This window comes from Medicago sativa, chromosome 8 (genome assembly GCF_051527215.1).
Source record: "Medicago sativa cultivar Bolivia chromosome 8, Bolivia_mono, whole genome shotgun sequence".
NCBI classification, from domain to species: Eukaryota; Viridiplantae; Streptophyta; class Magnoliopsida; order Fabales; family Fabaceae; genus Medicago; species Medicago sativa.
This window is the reverse complement of record NC_140756.1, coordinates 74,546,573-74,569,722: the sequence shown is the minus strand read 5'-3', so window position 1 is coordinate 74,569,722 and position 23,150 is coordinate 74,546,573. Positions and strand designations below refer to the sequence as shown.

At 30.9% G+C, this 23,150-nt stretch overlaps 2 protein-coding genes and 1 pseudogene across 2 annotated transcripts; 1 reads left to right on the top strand and 2 right to left on the bottom strand.

The window, feature by feature from the left end:
- Nucleotides 1-2,042: 2,042 nt before the first annotated feature.
- On the bottom strand, nucleotides 2,043-3,113 carry LOC146901463 (pEARLI1-like lipid transfer protein 3). The gene has a single exon (XM_085739077.1). The coding sequence runs from the start codon at nucleotides 3,017-3,019 to the stop codon at nucleotides 2,453-2,455; it is 567 nt and encodes a 188-aa protein (XP_085595203.1). The 5' UTR covers nucleotides 3,020-3,113; the 3' UTR covers nucleotides 2,043-2,452.
- Nucleotides 3,114-9,473: 6,360 nt separating this feature from the next.
- LOC146901462 (putative lipid-binding protein AIR1 pseudogene) lies at nucleotides 9,474-10,218 on the bottom strand (annotated as a pseudogene).
- A 10,671-nt stretch (nucleotides 10,219-20,889) lies between these two features.
- Nucleotides 20,890-21,318, top strand: LOC146901461 (uncharacterized). The gene has a single exon (XM_085737053.1). It carries the CDS (start codon nucleotides 20,890-20,892, stop codon nucleotides 21,316-21,318), a length of 429 nt encoding a protein of 142 aa, XP_085593179.1.
- The last annotated feature ends 1,832 nt before the right edge of the window (nucleotides 21,319-23,150 follow it).

The following is a 23,150-nucleotide window of genomic DNA, read 5'->3' as shown; positions in this document are numbered from 1 at the left end:
CATGCTCTAATCATTCAAATTGAGCTCCTAATAAAAAGAAGCATAAATAACTAAAAATGAGTCATCTTTTATTTAAATCTTTTATTTAAATTAAAGTATTGACAACGAGTGCTTTAAGACACTCTTTAATGATTTCAAATTAAGAAGTTATTTTAAAGAATTTATTTATAAAGTTAAAGATTTCAATTTTCAAAGCATTAAATACACATATTTTCATAAAGAGAGCTTCTATATGCAGTGAATTTCTACATCCTAAGGGCATCACGATATCAATTTGACCAATGAAAGTGCACCTTTTGCACAATACACGGAAGTAATGCAACATAAAATTTTTGTAAAAAAATATGGATAACACAAAATGCCAACACGTCATTCGTGAAGTGTTCGCGAGACATATATTTGCTAGATTTAGCTTTTTCCTTTCATAAAACTTTGTACTCTCTCCGTCCTAAATTGTAAGAAGAAAAAAACAAATCACACTTATTAAGAAAACTAAAACATAAAAATTTGGAGTATAATTTTTTGTGTTTTCTTTGGAAGAAGTTTTATAGGAAAATGTAAAAACTATTTTCATTGGCTTTGGAATAAGTTTTATAACATTTTTCTTTAAATTATAACCAGTTAAATATGTTTTTGATCATTATAAGTATTCTTATTTTTCTTTTTAGTTTTTCTAAGAATTTTCTTCAATTTTTAATCTCCAAAAATCTTCCGTCCACATTTTTGGTTCTGCCTTTTTTGTTTAGTTTTTCTAAAAAATTTCTCAAAAAGCTTCGGTCAACACGCTTGGGTTTGCTTTTAAGACAGATAATTTGTACCCTTCAAAAAATTTAATAAATTTTTACAGGAATGTTTAAAATATTAGTAGAATCTCTCCAAAAACAAAAAATGAATTTTATAACAAAATATGAATTTTAAAAAGTCAAAAACATAAAAATTCATGTTTAATTCATTGTTAATTTGTTAAAAAAAAAAAAATTAAACTTTGGCAAGAGAAAATTGTATAATGTACTAAACATGACTGCGAAAAAAAAATTAAATTTTTGAATGATACATATGAGTTGACTTAAAAAAGAGACCAAAAATGATGATAAAAAACTTTTGAGAAATTAAAAATCGAATAAAAAATTTAAAGGGACTAAAATAAAAGGCTGAAATATTCATAGGGACACAAATATATTTAGGCCAATTATAAATAACATCGAAAACTTGTAAATAACATAATAATATATCAAAAAGAGTCATCCTTCTAAATCAATCATTTTATACTAGGAGCTTTCGGATTTATTGGATCAAATGTATCATCACATTTGTCATTAACATTATATATCCTCAATGTTATCATCCTCATTATCAAGTGAATTATTTAAAAAAAACATGAATATTTTCATATCATGTTGTGATAATCCATGTTTTAATTAAATCTTTTTTTTTTCTTTTTAAGATTTAATTTGACGCGGATGCAAGATTTGATTTGAAATAGGTGCATCGGAATCTAAAGTATTTTCTAGTCTTTTGCTCTCTTCCTTTGTGTTTCTTTAGTTTTTATGCTTATAGACTTTTTCATCTCTCAATTATTGACATGATCTAAAATTGCACATGTTTTAGTTCCTAAGTCAAAACTAGATAGTTAAATGTTTGGTAATAAGCCCAAATTATTGTTTAATCCTCTAGTTTGTTGTCATTCAAAATTTGAAATATCGGCTTATGCATATTTGTAGAAGTCAAATTCTATACTTATAATTACGACAATATTTTAATTGTTACTTCCTTACATTATCTTATATGTGATCAAATTTGATTATATTTATATATCCTAACAAAATTGCTTGTAGTTATGTGGCGAAAATATCAAAGTAATATTGAAATGGTAGTTTACAAAACTTGCAAGTGATTGACTATTTTAATTTTAATAGACAAAGACATATAGATAAAAGGAGATATACACCGCACTAAATAGTGAACATAACTCAGTTTACAGAAATATTGTATAATATATATAAAGGCGGGAGTTCGAACATCAAACTCTCAACATATTTATCTTAAAAGATGAATTTCTTATTAGATTACTTGAAGGAAAAAAAAAACATAGTTCTTTTTTTTTTTTGAAAGAAAAAAAACATAGTTCTTAAAAGTACGCATATATGGAATACATATTCCATATAACTAGATGAGTTACATCGGGAACGGATTCTTTCACGTGAAATTTTTCCACAGATAAATTGTCACACCCACTCATTTATCTCTACCATATGTGATCAACATCAGTAAAGGAGAATTGATGGTGAGAATTTTCACTAGCTAGACACCCTTCAGTAAAAAGCCCACGTGAGAGAATCTCAGCTCATGTTACATTACATCAACACCAAAACTCTAACCAGAAGAGAAAATTTAACATAATTTAGTAGAGCAGTTAACTAGAAATTAACTTAACTTAATTAGCCCTTGAGCTTTAGAGAGGTGGACAAACAAAACCAGGAGGAGGAGTCTTCCCACAAGTTATTAAAACTTGAAGAGCAAGAGGAAGGAAAATATTAAGATTAAGAACCTTAGCCCTAATTGCAGTACAAAGACAAATTGCAGCTTCAAGATCAACCAATCCTTGAATAACAGGACAACACACATTCTTAAGAGGGTTTCCTATTACAACATGAACAACTCCTCCAAGAACATCCAAACAAAGTCCAAGCTTGAGTGCATCAATTGGACAAGTCCTTTGAGTTGGAGGAGGAAACACAGGAGTTGTTGGTGGAGGATATATGATCGTCGGAGGTGGTTGCAGTGGTGGAGTGACGATAATGGGCGGCACAACAACCACCGGAGGAGGTAACACTATTGGCCTTCCTCCTCCTCCGCCGTGATGCGGTGGATGTCTTGGTTTCGGATGGCTCGGTGGTTTGTGGTAAGGTGGTGGATTTGGCTGAGTGCATGGACCACATGCATGTATCATTGGTGTTATGAAATTCAACATCAATATTTTAAAGATGAAGAATAGAGCTTTTGATTTTGATAATGACATGGTGAATGGAGTGAACCTGACACACACTTTCGTTGTTTTTCTTTGATTTTGGTACTACAATGATATACTAGTATGCTGCTTATATAGTTCAGGCTTGTGAAAACAATGAAGCGGTGATGGTTTTGAATATGAGCATTTATATTTTTATTTTGAATATGAGTATTTATATTTAGGCTTAATAGCAGTTTTCGCCCCCTAACTTTTACAAAGTTGCGATTTTGACCCCTAAGAAAAAACTACAAAACTGCCCCCTAAGTTTTGCAACTGTAGCAGTTTTGGCCCCCAAGGCAAAAAAAATTAGGGAGCGGTTTTATAGTTTTTTTTCTTAGGGGGGCCAAAATCGCAACTTTGGAAAAGTTAGGGGACTAAAACTGCTATTAAGCTTTATATTTATACACATTTTCCTTTTATACCTCCATTCAAAATTTCATTTTTTTTTTCCATCTTTCTCTTCTTACCACTCTACCTATGACATTATTGTTTTAAGAGAAATGTTGTGCCTAAGGGCACTAGATAAAAAAAATTTAAAGTCGAAGTTTTATCCTGAAAGTTGTATAGTCAACACATTGTAACATTAAAAAGTAACTTTTTTAACATAAAATTTAGGGTTAATTATGTTTTTGGTCCCTACAAAATTGCGACCTTGTAACTTTAGTCCTTACTTAATTTTAATAGCATTTTTAATCCCTACAAAAAAAAATTTACTTATAATTTTAGTCCCTGCTAAAATAAATTTTGTTTAATTATCCTTAAACTCTTAAATTTTTTAACGATTCTTTTTATACAAGTTTAGAACACTATGAAAGGTTCATTTACTAAAATCTATAATTTTTTAACATGAAATAAATTAAATATGAATTTTTTAAAACGACAAAAGTTTAAGATATAAGTAACAAAAATATGGATGTAGAAATCAAATTTTTGCGATATTTTTTTGGAGGACCTTTTAATAACGTTCTTAACACGCCTGTAAAAAATTGTTGAAAAACTTAAGAGTTTAAGCATAAATTAAACAAATTTGGATTGAGTAAGGACTAATATTGAGTGCAGATTTTTTTTGTAGGGATTAAAAATGCTATTAAAATTAAGTAAGGACTAAACTTACAAGGTCGCAATTTTGTAGGGACCAAAAACATAATTAATCCTAAAATTTATCATTTGTTTCATTTTCTGAATTTTTAACTAGTGTTTTAAAAACACTTGTTAGTAAGACCTTTGTTTTAAAATTGTCTCTATAGGATTCGATCTAAGTATATTGAAATTACAATGCTAAGCTCTAACCTCTTATAAAGGTGTATACACTCGTATAGAGTCCTAATTAAACATTTTTCTTTTGATTTATCACCTTAATTTTATGGTGGAAACTCCTTAACTTGGAGTTGTTATGTTTACGTCCAATATTCAATTATTATGATATATCATCACCTGACAAAATTCCAAATTATCGAACAGAAAAAAAAAAAAAAAAAAAAAAGATCTAATTTATTCATAATGGAAAAGCTAAAATCAAATTTTCAACTTGGTAACATATCCCTAGGCTTCTAAATGGCAGGGATATGATTAGAGATTTTGGAGTTTTGTTAGTGGATTTCTGATTTCGAGAGTGAACCCGTGACTCTTCTTCAGAACAATCCGTGAAAATACTTGCATGGTGTTTTGAAACTAGCTGAACAAGGTGTAATAATATAAGGTTAAGTAAGTTTTTCATCCTTATAAATAGTAAATTTTGATTTTAGTCCCTAAAAAATAAAATAGAATGTTTTCATCCTCATAAATTTTTTTATTTTGTTTTTCGTCTTTAATGACCAATTTATGTTCATATGAATCTCAAGATTATAACACTTTTATGATCAAGATGTATCCATGTTATATTTGTTTTTTTATTATGTTCAATTTTTATATATTCATATTATGTTTAAAAAATGTTAAAAAGATGACAATGCTATATCCATTAGGGATCAAAACTAAAACAAAAAAATTTGTGAGGATAAAAACATCTCATTTTATTTTTTAAGGAGTAAAATCAAAATTTGGTATATTTATAAGGACGAAAAACTTATTTAACCCTAATATCAAAGATTTCGTTTGCACTGTATCCATTTGGTTTTCACATAATTGCAATATTCTGCTTTTGACACATCACGGTTCCTTTTTGACACGTTAATGAGAATGAAAGAAACGTATAAGCCAAGAGGAGACATGAGTGTTTGGACAATATAAACAAGAGAAATGTCATTGTAAATGTTGAAATAACTTTGCTCTATAAACAATGTTACATTGTATTAGATGTTGCTTACACAAGAAACCATAGTTTTTTGTTTAAAGGGTGAAAATAGTTAGCATCGAGTTAAGCTTTGCAAGATTCGAGTCATCAAAAAATTCAATGCTCAAGTATAATTTATTACCTCTCGTAAGCTTGTTTTCAAGTTTGAACTTGGCCATTCTGAAAATCTGCTATGGACAGTAAACCTACTTAAAGCCAAGTTCATATTATTATATTAACATAGTCAAATAAAGTAATCGGAAATATATTTTAAAATACTAACGAGCTAATTAATAAATAAATGAGATTAAACAATATTTTAAGATTTAACAGGATATTTAGATAGTACGATTTTATTGTTTAAAAAAAAGAGAGTATGATTTTATATGACAAAAGAAACCCATTCAAATTTCTTTTGTATAGTTTAAGGTTAGGTCAAAAACCCTTATTTATTTTCAACTAAATACATAATCCCATGAATTGCTTTCTACTATGCTCGACCTCTTTTCTTGAAACACAATGGCCTCACTTTTCAAAGAGCATTCATATTTGAACAATTATTAAAGATAATTTCTGTGATAACTTTTTTTTGTCTTTTTTTATTGGTAAAAATAATCGAGAGAGAAAAAAGAAGAGAGAGAATAATAACATAATATGAGTATTAGTGGCAAAGTTGTTAAAAAGTTGACACAAGTTGTACAAGTATATTTAAAAAGTTGACACAAGTTGTACAAATATATTATTTCTCTCTTTTTTTTTTTTTTTGAACAATATATTATTTCTCCTTTTCAAATCTATCGGGAAGATATTTGGATGAGACATTCATTCTTAGTTTCTAAACTTCCTTTGAAACACTCCAAAATTTCATTTCAAAGATTTATTGAAATTGTGGTGAACGATGTGTAGACCCTAAGGAGTGAAATTACCCTTGTGATCCTTAAAATTAGTAATTAGAGGATTAAGAAGTCTTGGGGTAAGAGAAAATATTTTTTTCTAATCCACTCATGTGCACGAATCGTGAAGTCGCATATGCAGAGTTTTCGTATTGGAAAATGTTATTTCTCTAGTAAAATAGCATCAAAAAATTTTCAAGACACAACTGACAAGTTTTATTTGCATGATTTATTTGTTCACTTCCTATTTTTCAGCCACACCTCCTTGAATTGTGTGGCAAATAGTGCATTGGCTGCTCGTTATTCTTGAAAAATTCTTGATGTTATTTTTCTAGAGATATAGCATCGCTCTTTCGTATTTTGTGGCATCCGCACAAAGTTTCTTATTACGAATTCCACATGCACAAATTTAGTGTTTCTCTAAGCCCTTTGTTAAGTGACTTCGCATGCGCAAAATCAAAGATCTACATGAATCAAAATTTAGTTTTATGAAGTTCTACGATAGATTCAACCCTATTCTCTCAGACAAAGTTTGGAATTCGACTTGAGAAAGTTTGAAATTCGACTCGAGAATTAACTTGTTGAACTTAATGCATGAACCAAATGAGTTGAAAATTAAGTTTGTTAACTAAATGAGCTGAACTTAAACTATATATATAGTTCGATTCGTTTGGTTCATATGTGTGTGTATATATGGGCACGCGTGCGTGTCAAAATTACACGTGCTAGTTTTAGTGCACTTTTTTGTATTATTGTTTTTAGTTCTTTATATCTTGTTTTTCTATATTTATTTGTATATTTATGCATGTATAAAATCTGTATTTGTGTCTATCATTTAAACAATATATGTTTGTGTAAGGCTCATTTACCCCCACTATTTTTGGATAGTTGAGCTGAAGTTTTGAATTCGTCCTCTTTGGTTGATTGGTCCCGTTTAACTCTTTAAAAAACATAATGGACGCGGGATGGACCGGTATGTTTAGCCTACTATTTTTAAGTTGATTTACTTCATTGATTGATGACTTACTAGAAAAAATATATAGTTGATTTATTTAGAGACTTATTTTATGCTTTTGGGTTTATTTTGGTTGGTGGATTTATTTTGAGATTTGTTTTATGTTGGCGGATTTTTTATTTTATTTTAAGACTTAATGTTGTTGGATTTATAGTAGTGGCATTGTTGTTATTAATTATGTCGTTGAATTTTTTATTTAGTTTGTTAATTCAAGTTAATCAAGTGATATAATCATACTTAGTTAGTTAATCACATTAGAGATTTAGTTTTTTATGGATTTAGTTACAAATTTCCTAGAATATAGTTTATATATGTTAGGGTTTATTACTTAGCTTGTACTTCAAGCAACCTAGCATGTAATATTGTATATAAGCTACTTCACTTGTATATTTTTCATATTTCAATAACACAATACAACTACTTCTATTCTCATTTGTCAAAAAAAAAAAAACTACTTCTATTCTCAGTATACTTTTATTCTTCAATTCTCTCAAAACCAACAAAAACTCAAAACCCTAAATCTTAACTTGTTGATTAAGCTACATTTGCTACGCTAACATTTTTTACCATTTAATTTGTTGATGGTGTTGGATTTGTCACAAATTTTTTTTACCACAAATTAATTGTTGCAATTTTTTTATGACAACAACATAGTTTTTTTTTTATAACAAACAAAATGCATCAAAAAAAAGGATTTTTTGTTTGACCCTAAATAGAGTTGGATTTATTTTTTCACTCCTTCCCCTAAACTTATGCAAAAATAATATGCAAAAATGAGTCCTAAAAATCAAAGGAGATCCCTTCCATTTATATATAAAATATTTAGAGTGGCCGCCAGCTCGTATCATTTCCAGGAAAGGATTAAATTTACATTAAAATATTTAGAATGAAATACACCAAGAAAACTCACCACAAAATAATAAGATATACATAGGTAAACAAAAAAATGCTCACCCCACAAGAATCAAATGGACATAAAAAAATAATTCAAATACATCCTGTTGTTTAAGCTACAGGACCGTAATAAATTAATCCTTAAGATTTTATTTTCAATCTTTCTATGGATTCAATTTCAACAAATATTAAAAATTATACTTTCCAAACGGTAAATGGATGTCCATTATTTTTTAATCGAAATAGAAATTAAATTAAAAAGAAAAGGAAGTACAAGAATGGGACATCGACTTGACCCAGTAAATCACAAATACAAAACTCTATTGGATGATACAACAATTCATTATAAAAGTGGTACAAAAAGAGAAACAACCCTAAACTACCACTACCATGGGTAATCCAGCGAACTCACATGTGAGCGCGAAACCGAATTACAAAAAAAAAAAACACAAGTCGCATTCAGAGCATCTAAATAGGCGTATGGATTGTTTGCCAACACAGAAACGATCCAACTTCCAATAACTCCCTTCAAAATATATGCAGACCATAAACCCCCTTTTGAGCCAAACCAACTAGTTACGAACCGAAACAAATCCCGAAGTCACATAGGTCTTGAAACTCCAGTCATAGTCCAGATCGTGGGATGAACAGATGACAGAAATTCATCACAATCGACCAACGGTGCGTGAAGCAACCACGGCGGATAAAGTCTTTTAAGGTACGATAAATGACTACTTCGTCAACACGAAGCATCTACACACCTAGCTCTTTCGAGCAACATGAGACAAATCAAGTATTGTTCAATCCAGATCGTGAAATGCATCGAAGCCATGCCCCAAAATGACCCCATTTTCTCAATGGGTTATACAAGTCAGCCAACTTGAATGATTGAATTCAAAATTTCAACTTACTTTGTCTCAAACAATAGGATAAGTCAGTCACCCTTAATATATATATATATATATATATATATTTTGAGAGAGTCTTGGAGTAAATCTTAAAGATTTTCTTTGTATATGTTAAATATGTCATTAAGAGTTAATTCAACTGTCAATACCGAAATTGTTAAACTTGACATGTTATATGGTTACCCATATTGAACCATGAAATTCACTTTTTGTATGTATGAGTTTTCAGGTGGTGTTTATTATTTCTTTTACATATTATTTACCAAACAAATGCTAAATCTTTGTCATTGTATAGCTCTTTAAACTTCACAAAAACTAGTGGCGAATATTGTTTTTCTTTTGCAGGTAAACCTAAAGTTCTTTTCCTAACAAACAAATAACTTAATTCTAAAAAGGAGTACAAGGCATATAAATAGGCCAAAAGACACCCCAATTTAGATTGTATAGACACAACAATCTAGAGAATCAACACACCATAGAATTTTCGCTTAAACATAGAATTTTTAGTAATACAAGAAATTACACTTAGATGGAATACAAAATTACTTGTCACTATAGTGAGACTATGAAAAAGAAGACAAAGATGCTTCAATTTCAAACCATCACAATAATAATGATAATAACAATCAAGTATGAACGAAATGTTCATTGGCAAAAACATATAACAAGTGCTAGAGAGAATATACTAAAAAGTACAAAATCCACACACCACATGAAGAATAAAAAATATAGTGTGACACAACCATATTAAGTAGTAGTGTCTATTTAAGCACACACGAAACCCTTTGGGACTCCCTTTCCACAATAGTTAAGTACCAAGCTCAAGTTAATGGGAAGATTAAGGTTAATGCCTAGGACATTAGCCTTAAGAGCAGTGCAAAGGCACACAGCAGCTTCAAGATTAGCAAGACCATCAATGAGAGAGCAGCATGGTGTCTTTGGTGGCTTACCAAGCTCAACATTAATCAAACCCAATACATCAGCACACACACCAAACTTGATTGTGTCTCTAGGGCATGTTGGGTTTTTGGAGGAAGGTGGATGATGAGGGTGTGAGTGGCCGTGATCTTTGTGAGGTGGTGGGGGACATGGAACATATGTGGAGCTTACCACAGTGAAAAATATGATGTTGAGGCAAAGGAGCATAGCAACCTTGGAAGCCATTTGGAATGATTAAGATTAAGGTGCTAATACTCTTAGTTTGATTTGGTGTGTGAGTGAGTGATGATGTTTGAGAGGAATAAGAGGGGTTTTTATAGGGAAGGATTGGTGAATTTGTTGATTAAAATAACTGGTTTATTTGGAGGCCCATGTGAGTTACTGAGGGAGCCCATTGGGTGGAAACTTGATTAGTCATCAGCACAAGCTGGCAGATCAACATGGATGAAGAAAATATGCTCTTCATTTGAGGGAGTATGATATATATATTTTATGGTTAAGTTTGGAACTATCTGCTATATAAGTTGCAATTTGTGATTTGTCATTTTGTGATCATATCAACTCAATGAAATCATTTCATACGTATAAGTTGTTGTGAAGTAATTTCCATTAGTTTGATTAATTGAAACTAAATCAATGATAACGATTACTAATTTCAAAATTTTGATTTAACAGTAAAAAGACAAACCTTAGACCTTAGATTGGGGAATCATTCATCAAATAAATTTTTATTATGAAAAAAATGATAGGGAAGAAATATGTTGAAATAATAAGTTTGGGAAAGGCTAACATGTACCATTAATGCAAAGGATGTGTAAATAGAAATTGTGTGTTAGATAAATTGTGTCAATTTATTTATCAAAATGTTGAAAATTATTTATTTTTCACAATAAATATACTTTTTTTAGGGATTCTCGATAAACACTTCTTATTTGTGTGATCCTTAACATATATCCTTATAGCATAAGTTGGCATTACCCAAAATTTATAGTGGTAATAAATTTATTGGCAATTGTTTTTGTTTTACAATTGCATGCTCTTTAGATAATTAGTTTATGTTTTTAAGTAGTATTTATTGCAAGTTGGAGAAGAACATGCAGCATAAGGAAATGAAGAGGATCTCAACTCGGACTTATAACATAATACTAGTAATGAATATGTTAGTAAAGAATTTAACAGAAGAATGACAATGAGGGTTTTATATTTAGAAACAGATGTATAGTTATTATGAATGCATTGAAGGTGTGAGATTATTTTTTAAACATTCAAGTCAATTATACCATAGTATCTCTTTGTTATGTTAGTTTTGAAAATATCTACAAATACGTATATATAATGAATGAGAGAAGAGATTAGATGCATGTTGAAAGAAGAAGAAGAAGCAAAAAATCACAATAATAGAATATACAAGTTAAATCCTATATGATATCATTGTTTGTGTTTGTCATTTTTCATTTATTATTGAAAATGAACTGACGAAGCCTCAAGATTGTTCTTATTACTCTGTATTTGTCTATTACAACTCAAATCCCGTTGTCTAAGAAATTAAATCATATACGTAACATTATCAATGTTTTCTTTTGTGTCCTACCTTATCTATACCATATTAATTATCTCCTCAAGTAATTTTCACAATGTATCACATAAGTATACACCTGTCAGCCTATAAAACATCACTGATCCCAGTTAATGTAGGTGATTTTAAATTTAATTTGTTTATGTTGGTTTGAAATTAAACTTTTTGAACTAAAATGTGATTAATTAACAATGTGGCTGATGTCTAAAATTCATGTGCTGATCATGTGAAAACTGCAAAACATTTGTCACTTAGCCTGAAAAATACATACATATTTGAAAGTTGATATGGATGGTAACTGATAGTAAACTGGTAATTGGGATTGACCACCCATACTTTTCTAGACTCTCTATTTTTATGTCTATTTTTGTTTCCCATCTCATATACACAATACATCATGCATCACATCTTCTATTTTCTCTCTATACATTTTCAATATTTCTCACACACCATTGAGAGGCGTCAGATGATTTTTATTTTTTAGAAATGCTAACTTGTGCCACAAGATTACAAGTTTAAAAGTTTAAAATTTATTAAAAGTTTATTAAATTTATTAAAAGTTTAAAATTTTATCTTTTTAATATAAAAGTTATCATTTAATTTTCTTTTTAGTTTCATAACTTGTATTCAAACATGACCCTTATTTTTTACCCAAAATATCACATACAGTAGAAACTCTTTAATTTAATACTCGGTAAATTAATAAACTCTCTAAAATAATAAATTTGTCTGGTCCCGACTTGGGCCAATGTAAAAAATTGAAAAACTCGATAAAATAATAAGATAATAATTTTTCGGGAGATCCCTTTATAATTTTTGGTCCCAAGAAAATTATAAATTAATAATTCATAGAAACTGAAAAAAAATATATATTAAGAATACATTGAACACGTTTGTTCCTCTTGTTTACATTTTTTGTACTTCAAAAGTCATTATTGATTTCCAATGCATATGAACACGGTAGTTACTAATTTACGTTAAGTCCCAAGGTTCACTGCAACGTAATTCTAAGAGGCATAGACTAATTTGCCTTTTTGTTTGGTATGTACAGTATAATTACTTAAAAACTCTTTAAATTAATAATTATTAATTTATCGATAAATTAATAACTCTCTAAATTAATAAATTTCTCCGGTCCTGACATTATTAATTTATAGAGTTTTAACTGTATATAGATTAAAATCTTGAAGGTTTTTTAGGGATCAAACCATCAGGCATCAACTTTCTTCTTAAACTTGTTGAGCATCTGAATCCATACCTGGTAGCTCACTAAATTTTAAGGTGATCATGCAAGAATAGCTTATTAAGTTTTTAGTGCAATATAAATCATTCAATTTGTCAAAAACAAACTAGTGATGATGCAATAAGATTGGAAAGCATGTCCCATGTTTCCGTATTGCATTATTTCATGTATTCCAATAAAATTAGTGAAGAAGTTCCCATTTTTGGGTCAGTCATTCTAATACGTATGAATTTCATTACAGTTAAAAAAGAGAAATATATAATATTTTATTAAAAATGATAATGATCAACTTATGAGTATTATTATTATTTTTTTAATTAGCAGAGGAAGATGCAAAAAAGGACTAGTGCAAGAAGACTCCACATTCAGATAGAGAAACCGAGAGAGGAGTAAGAAAGGACGGGCTTAGGTTAGACGTAATGGAATTAGGCAATAATCATTTTTCACATGTTATTTGGGAAAACTTTTACGATACACTCTTAAATTGAAAGTGTATCTATACTTTTATTTTTTAAATTTATAAATCAATTTTCTTGATCATTTTTATAAAATAAAGAGCTATTTATCGAATTATTCGTATTATCATTTTTCTTGATACTTATTATTCATGCGTTACCTCCTTATGTTTCAATTTAGATTACGAAGTTTAAATAGGTCGGTCAAGGTTATTCTCACCTCCAACTCCAACTCAAATTACCACATATATGACGTTACTCCCTCTTGCCACCCACTTTGTGATTGCAATCAAAAGCCACATTAAGTCCCTCTATAGTCTCATGGTTAAGCTGAAGGTTATTATACACCTACACTTTTTTTTTTTTTTGCAATCATATAGTCTCATGGTTAAGCTGAAGGTTAAGCTGAAGGTTATTATACACCTACACTTAATACTTCGTTACTCCAATCATATAATCTTGGCTTCGCCCACATATGAGGTTCATATCCGTTAGAGTTTTTTCTCTTGTGTGAAAGAAAAAAATAAAACCATGTGAGTTTTTTATATTATTTTTGACAAATTATCTAGCTGTATTTTTTGACAAATTATCTAGCTGTGTGTGTCTCTGGTTGATAGAATTGGGATACGAATTTTGATTTACATACGCCGACACACAACATGTGAACATCGAGTAATATTATAATAACCACAATTAGTCCATTAACTGATTAATTACTTAAATCATCATTAGTCGGTAACGTAAAATTTTTGGCGTGAGTAATGTTAAAGCACTTACTTCAAAATTCAAATCTTGGTTTTGAATAATGGTCTCTAAATTTCAATAAAGACTGCATGCATAGTATAGTATATTTTGCCTTTTTCACGTGAACGTTAAAAGACAAAGTATATTACATATTGTAATTGGCAAAGTCGCACTCTTTGGCGCATTATCAGCAATAAGAATGAAACCTTGGGTGGGATCAGCTTAGCTCAAAGAAAAGAATCAAATAAGGGTGCTACAAAGTAAACCATTATTAGCCTAGTAGGTCATTGAACTAACAGAAATTCTCCAACATATATCCTTCCCTAGATAAAGTTGTTAGGAAACATGGCATTCATTGATGAAGGAGAGAAAAGCTTATGGAATTGTTCTATTGATAGTAAAATGAGATATTACAAATGAAAAAATTAACCCACTTATGGGGAGGTTACACCCAGTGGCGAAGCCAGGATTTATATAGAGCCTGGGCGAAAATTTTATCGCAAATTTTATCTCGGATTATTGGACTATCTTCCATTCGGTCTAACCACCTTATGCTACTTCTATACATGGACTAACTACCTTATGCTACTTTTATTTAGTTTTTTCATCCTTTTTATTTATTAATTGACAATAAAATTATAAGATTAACATAACTTTTTTTTTTAGGGAAATATTAACATAACTTGTTAATCACACAGTATCCAAATAAAAATACATGTAGGGAATATACGCTAATTTACTATATCAGGAGCTATCTTGAATGTCACACAATCTAAAACATGCTTTGAAACATATGAAATCATAAGAAACATAACAATAATCGGAACAATCATAAATGCATTTTAAAAGCAATATCATTATCATTATCATTATCAATATCATTATCATTTTAAAAGCAAAACAAAGAAGCAATCATAATTAAGTTTAAGAAAAACAAAGGAAAACAAAGAAAAACAATATTTATTCATTCATTCATTTTATCAAACACATCAAATGCATTGTTATCATAACTGAATTAATGGATAAAAGAGGAGAATTTGAGCTTACCTTGAGCTATCCAACACTGCTGCTATTTGGAACTTTGCTTAATTTCCTTTTCTTGCGTGCTTGAGAGAATGAAAAGGGTGAGATATGAGGCAACATATATAAAGAAGTTTTGAGGTAGGTGAACCGATTGATTTTGATCTGTAAAATTAAATATGATGAAAGGAATTAGAGTTTAATGAAGTTATGATATGGGTGAAATAAACAGCTTTGTCTTTAATTTTTTATAGGAGATTAGGATTCAGATAAGCAAGAATCAAGGGTAAAAAGGAGAAATTGGGGGAAAACAATCCTACGGTTGTGAAAATTGATTTGTAGAAGCTAGGAATTGCAGCTTCATTGAAAATCAATTCTGATGATGCAAACTTGCGGCGACGGCGGAAGGGTGAAGGAGAGCCAAACAACGTGAACCAAACATGTACTTCAGCTGAAACATCTAGCATTTTCCTTAAAAATAACACAACTTTGCCCTTTTTAAAAAAAAAATAAATAGGAATTGGGCTATTGGATTGGGCTTTTAGGAAGCAATGTAGAGGCAGAGCCCGGGCACTAGCCCAGGCTAGCTGGGGGGTGCTGTCGCCCCTGGTTACACCTATATATACTAATAGGACTAGTACTCCTTGTAACTAAACTATGTATCTCTAATAGTCCCCCTCAAGTTGGAAGGTGTTCAAAAAACACATCCAACTTGAAATGAGAAAATACAAGGAAAGATGCCGGAAATACATCTGCTAAGAAAAATATCAAACAAGTGCTCATCCAACAAGAAGCAACCACAACTCAAGGTTGAACCAATTGAAGGAAGGAGCATCAAAGCAACGCTTAACCACCATCCGGTAGAAGCCAATATCAACAAAGCCAATTAAGGCACAACGCTTAACCATCAAGAGTGTTCAATCACTCAAGATAGAAGCACAATACAAGAAAGAAGTGCAAGGAAGGGCCATAGTCTACAATGGAAGGAGGTCATATACAAGACCAAGGTTCCAAAGATAAAAAGTGATGTCCTCCAATGCCGAGCCGAGACAAGAAAAAACCAAATGCAAGGAAGGGCCATAGTCAACAATGGAAGGAGGTCATATGTTGAACAAACTTCACACCAAAAGTACCATGAAGCAACAAGACCAAGCTTCCAAAGATAAAAGTGATGCCCTCCTATGCCAAGCCGAGACAAGAAAATGCAGCAGTAATGCTGTCCAAAAAGAATGCAGACATGCAGCCCAGAGACGTCAAAATGAATCCCAAGAAAATGCATAAAAAGTCTGCCCAAAATTCAACAATGATCCAGAAACAAAATGAAAGGTATCAATCAAAGAACGCCAATCACCCAAAACTGAGTTGTTACCATAAGCCGTCCCAAATACCAATCATAAGCAAAGGTAACTCACATAGCCTGAAACAAAAGGTCTTCAAAGTACATGATTGTAGAGGTTATAATCTTCAAATTAGAAAGTCCAATATAACCAAGACTGATCAACACACTATACACAGATGGGAAGTAAAAGTGTCGAATGTGTTGGCAGTGACAACCCAAACAACTTTTGGTAAACATCCAAATCATGTTATCCAAGAACAACAACCAACAATGTATGGCTGCTCAAACAGAGCTAGTGGCAGTGATGAAGGAACCAGATCCAAATCTCAGGCAGTAATAACAACATCCAAACTATCTCAAAAGAATCTATTCAATCATCATGTAAGAGTACCATAATAGGAACAAGAAATGCAGCTGAAAATAAGAGTACCACATGTTCAAACCAGTCATGAGAAATTGCAGAATAAGCATTGCTCAAGAAAGTGCACGCAGCAACCAACAACAGCCCAAAACAAATCCAACACAATGTTGAAGCAGAACACTGTGAGTATAGTGATGCAAACAAACTCTTCAATCCATACCAGCGCCACAAGCAAATAGAGTTAGAGGCAACCAGAGCTTCAGCAGTGAGATATACAAATTGCAACAAATCACAACCTCAAAGCCTGTTGAGAATGGAACAACGAAACAATACAACATGCTGAATCACGACTAGCGAAAAAGCTATTCCAATCGTGATTCTGCAGTGTGATTCGATGAAGATCGAAAATGAATTAACCAAACCACGCTTCTGTAAAAGCACTTCTCCAAACACGCTTCTTCAAGAATTGAGAATGAAAATCGAAAGCGCAATCGCAATCGTAACAAGAAATCAAATTATTCATAGATTGAAAAACTCAATCGATCAAGAATTCGAGCAATAAACTCGAATCAAAGAGGAAAGTGAATAAGACTGAAATCAAACGAAAGACGATTGGATCGAAGTAACTGAAATTGAAATTGAGAAAAACAGAATGAAATGGAAAGGAAATTCAGCGATAGAGGAAACAAGTATCACGAACGAGAAGACACGAAAACAAAATTGAATTAGAGAAAGTTTATGAAATTGAGATTCAAAGGAAAACAGAATCAAAGACTAAACTGAATCAAAGACTAAACATAACAAAACGAATCGTAATCAAATTGGACTCGGAAACCCTAGGAATTGGGGAAAACGGTTATGTAAGATCAAGAACAATTGAAAGTGAAATTGATCGAGAAGGAAAGGAAGAACAATGAAAAAGGAATCAGAATCAATGAAGAGAAAATGAAGGAGTATGAAATGATAAAAGGAAAATTGGAATGAGAAAAAAAATGGAAGTGAGAAAATTGAATTTTCTCGAGAAAACGCAGCGGAAAATCCTTCAAGGTGGATACCAATCTTGCTCTGATACCATGTTAGGAAACATGGCATCCATTGATGAAGGAGAGAAAAGCTTATGGAATTGTTCTATTGATACCTATATATACTAATAGGACTAGTACTCCTTGTAACTAAACTATGTATCTCTGATAAAAGTAATTGTTGCCAAAACCACATGATTAGATATCCTAGCTTTGTTGTCTAATGAAACATCATTTTCATCCATATACCTTGACAGAAGGTAATAGGACACTAGGGTGGCCAGCACATACGCGTTTCATTTCAGTGATATAAAGGTTGACGGAAATTAAATATGGAAAGAAAAAAATCTTTGTAGTAAAAATATATATGGTAAAAAACCTAGTACTTGATCAGCATCTTTAATTAATATATAAAAAATAATAATTTGTTATGTCGAGGGATACAGAGAAGGAGAGGTAAATTTGGAAATAGCAAAATGTTTGGGTAAGAATCTGTAAACTACTTTATGTAGTTCCAACAGAAAACCATGGATATATGTGGGGATTAAAAAAAAAATAACTCTTGAGATGGGAAACAATATCAAGAATCATACTTATATCTAATCTTTGTTAACAATGCTAATGACATTGCAAACCCTAAACCTACCATTTTTGGGCGCCAATCATGCTTAGCCGTTGGATCAAACCATCTCATCTCATCCTTTGGTTTGATCATATAGATAAGCATTAATTATGGCTTAATGCTTTTCCTAATCAGCATTCCACTTGAAATTCAAGTTTTCCCACCCCCATATATTCAGCTCTGCCGACCAATGTACCTAGCCTTTGCATTGAAAACAATCAATTCAATCATCAGTTACAATTCAATAATTAAGCCGTTGTGTTTTCCAACCATGACAAATCGTCTCCCTATGCATATTCATATTCCATCGCTTGGCCATTGCATTGCTTCCACTATATAGACGTCAGTTACATTTGCATTTTTCCAAACAAAGTTCTAACAAATCAGAAACAAGTAACACTTTTCCAATCGTGGCTGATCGTCCTCTCACCGCATTATTTTAATACCATTGCCTCACTGGTATAGAAATTAGATTTCGCTTTCCAATATGACATTTGTTTCAGCTTTCTAATCTGCTCCTTGCTTTCATTTTTTGTAGGACCTTTGAGCTGTAACCCTACCACATAAATTGATAGGACGATCAACTACGAAGTTGATTGTGTAGGTTCACAGATGTTTCATTTTTAACTTTCTGTTCTTAATGTTTTACGGTTTTCCTGGTAACGATTTTCATGTCTATTATGTGTATAGTGTGTATTTTAGTTCCTTGGCTTTGACCGATTCAGAGTAAACCATCATTTTTCTCCCTAAATGTGTTAGGGGTTGTTATTATAGTCCCTGATTTTTTAATTTTCGTAGTCTCCAACATGTTCTTCTCCTGTGAACATGGCAAGTTCTGATTCTACACTTACGAATTACTAGCCATATCTTTTTTGACACAATTATTACATTGTCAAAGTGACTGACTTGATAATGGTTTCCCTTAGATTGTAAAAGTTCTTATGTTTATGGTTTTATGAGATTTTTTTTTTAACTCTTAGTTGATAAATAATGTAATGTTTTTGTTCGATTGATGTATTTCAAACCTTTCTCTCTCAGCCCCAAGTGCAGCCTTCTTTCCCTCCTATACTGATACATACATACATACATATATACTCTCCTGCTGTATTTAGAAGAAAAAAAAAACTTCATTTTTCATAGGGAGGATTTTGATGATGGTTGGAGTTCTTCATTGTATTCGTTGAGGGAGTCTTCAACCAATCAATTTATTCATAGTTACAATGAGTTTTGATTTCTTTTTCTTTCTTTTGCATTTGCTATTTCCTCTCAGGGTTCTCTGCTTGGTTTTCTGATGCATTTGATAAAGCTATGAGATATTTGGTAAGGTTGTGGATTGATAAAAGGTTGAGGTTATATATAGATAGTTGGTTTTCTGATGCATTTGACGTGTATTGAAGCATGGCTAATAGGTTCTGTTATGTTATGATGTGCTGATAGTATTATTATGAATATAATTGCAATAAGGAATACTTAGAATATGAGTCAGCTTATCATTGAGATTGCCTTTAAGGATTAATTTTGTGGACTTGGTACTGTTTGTTAGATTTGAAGTCTTTAACAAAGATTGACATGAGTTTGTTGTCCTAACTTAATTATAGTGTTTTATCTTATTGCTTTGATAATATGCATGCTTTTATAGTGCTTACCCTTTGGTTGTGTTCATTTCATCTCTTATTAATACTTTGAAAATCAAACCTGCTTAATTCTATGTTAAAGTTTGTGTTCACTTTGTTTGCAGCTTGGAGAAAAGAATGATTTCATTCATGTGTTTTTAACCCATATACAGAAAGAATAGAAAGAAAAAAAAAAAGGACCCTTGAGACTCCAATGTGCAAAATCTGAAGCAAGGAGAGGTATTGCAGCTAGGCAGAAAAGGATATCTAGAGTTGATTTGGAAAACTTTGTGGAACTATTCCAATGTGTACTGTCACTAAGTTTTATTTTTATAAACAAGCAACCCATTATAATTGAGTTTTTGAGTAGCTACTTGAATCAAATTCTCTCTATTTGAACCAGCTTTTGATTAGGTCATAGTTTTATGTTTTTGACAACTTTATCACATAATGCAGTCCTTTTACAAAAGTTAAGCTTTGAATAAGTAATAACTTTGTCTTTGTTGCTATAGACCCTTTAGTTCTACCAACATGAATGTTTGTCTGCAAACTGAAAACATTACTTTTGATATTAGAGTAACATCTGACTTTGCAAAAGAATTTTACAAGGCATGATGTTAGTTCAAAGAGTTTTACTTCTTGGGGGTATTTGAAACTTTCAACAGTCCTTGCGGCGACATATTTATGCAACACCGGTGCTAATGTAACAATTTTATAGTTGAACAAACATTGTTGCCAGATGAATTATCTTTAGATTATTTACTATATTTTTTTTGGTAGAATTATTTATTAAGTATTTTATTATTTATATTGTTACAAAATTGAATTTTTCTCAAAATTATTTATACTTATTTTACTTTTTGGTGTCAAAGCAAGCAAATAAGTTCAATAAATTCGATTTTTAGGTCCGTTATAACTAAAATTGAAGCATTGAAAAGATTTAAATGTCCCTTTGAAACTAAAATGGAAGCATTGAAAAGAAATTTGGACATAACAGTAGGGTTGTGTAATGGTACTCGACTAATAGTCACTAAGATGGGAAGATATGTTATTGAAGGGAGGGTTATATCTGGAAGCAATGTTGGAGAGAAGGTCTACATACCGAGATTGTCATTGACACCAAATGATACCAGAATTCCTTTCAAATTTCAACGCAGACAATTTCCTATAGCTTTGTGTTTTGCAATGACTATAAACAAAAGTCAAGGGCAATCACTTAAGCAAGTTGGTATCTATCTTCCACAACCGGTCTTCTCACATGGACAGTTATATGTTGCAATGTCACGTGTTACATCAAGGGATGGTCTGAAGATATTATTAACGGATGGCAGTGGGGATTGTATCAGCATCACTTCAAATGCTGTTTATAAGGAGATATTCGAAAATGTGTGACCCAATATTTGCATGCCCTTAAATACTTTTTATGTTTATTTATTTTATTTTTTATGTAATAAATAATATCGGAACTTTTTTAGCTTCTTCATTTTTAATGTCCCGGGCGGTAGCACGGGCAAAAGATCTAGTGATGAATAATCTGAAGAACGGTGATGGAAAGTGGTAGGGTATTATCCGCGTCATCTTTTCAAGAGATATCCCTAATTTTAATGCAAGGGAAGAGAAGGAGAAAGATTTTACGAGAGATTAAGTTTTTGGGTTAATTAAATAAATGGTTCCTATAAATATTAAAAAATTTGTTTTTAGCCCCTACAAAATAAAATTGCACTTTTTAGTCCCTATAAAATTTTCCATCAGCATTTTAGTCCCTGTCAAAAATTTCCATCAACATTTTTGGTCCCTAAAATGCTTAAGGAAAATGACACATGGACTAAAAAGTGTGATTTTATTTTATATAGACTAAAACAAAACTGTGAATATTTATAGGGACTAAAAACTTAATTAACCCTAAGTTTTTTTATGGATTTAATGAAGAGTAATTTGAATTTTTTATCATTATAATATGTTAAATATGTTTTTGGTCCCTATAAATATACCAACTTTTCGTTTTAGTCCCTCTAAAATTTTTCTTCAACTTTTAGTCCCTAAAAAGTTTTCTATCTTCACTTTTGGTCCCTCTTTTAAAGCAAACTCATATGTAGAATTCATATTTTTGAATAAAATTTTGCAGAAAAATTGATAATATTATAAGAATCTCTCCCAAAAAAATTTAGAATATTTTAACAAAACATGAATTTATATATTTTTTATGGTTAAAAATTCATATTAAATTTATGTTTTGTTAAAAAATTTTAATTTTTTTTGGGAAAGATTTTTACAATATTTTACACATTTCTTCACAATTTCATTAAAAAATACTAAAATTAACTTAAAAATAGGGACCAAAAGTAGTGATTGAAAATTTTATAAGGACTAAAAGTTGAAGGAAAATTTTAGAGGGACTAAAACGAAAAGTTGGTATATTTGTAGGGACAAAAAAATATTTAACCCTAATATTTTAAATCTAAATAAAATGATATTTAAGTATTTTTTTTTTTAAACAAACATTATCTTGATTTTTTTTTAGGGGAAACAAACATTGTCTGATTATTTTCCTTCAAAAAAAAAAAAACATTGTCTGATTATTAAAGGGGGCTAAAATTAGTGTATAAAGGCACTTTGTTCACATATCTTCAATCTTTCCCTCCATCTCCTCCAATAAATTGAACAAAATAATTAATAATCTCAATATTGAACTTTTTTTTTTGTTGAGAAATCTCAATATTCAACTTACTATTAATCTGCCTAATGATTTTTTTTTGAAGGAATCTGCCTAATGATTTGTTTCCAACTGAAAATGGGGGTCGATGCTGTCAAAGAAAATGGCTAACTCCTGTGCCACAAAAAATAGTAGTATTAGATTTGAGTAAGCATTATTACACTCCTGGTATTGAATATTATTAAATTATAATATTGACCGTAGGATGATTTTATTTTACTTTTTTGGTACGACTTTGTAGGCTGATTCGATGATCGTGATGTATTCTCTATCTTCCATTCGTGGTGCCAAGCTGCTGTAATTTGCACTCGTGATGAAACTTTAGCGTCAGTCAAATGATAGCTAAGCTATGGCCACAAAGGCAACCCAGCAACGGAAAACCTTTATTGAGAAAAGTAGTGCTTTGTATGTTCGTTTTCATTTTTAGAAGAGTCAAAATTGATTATAGAGTTGTAAAATTGATTATGACATACTTAAGTAAGGTTGATTAGATTTGATTTTGCCAATAAAA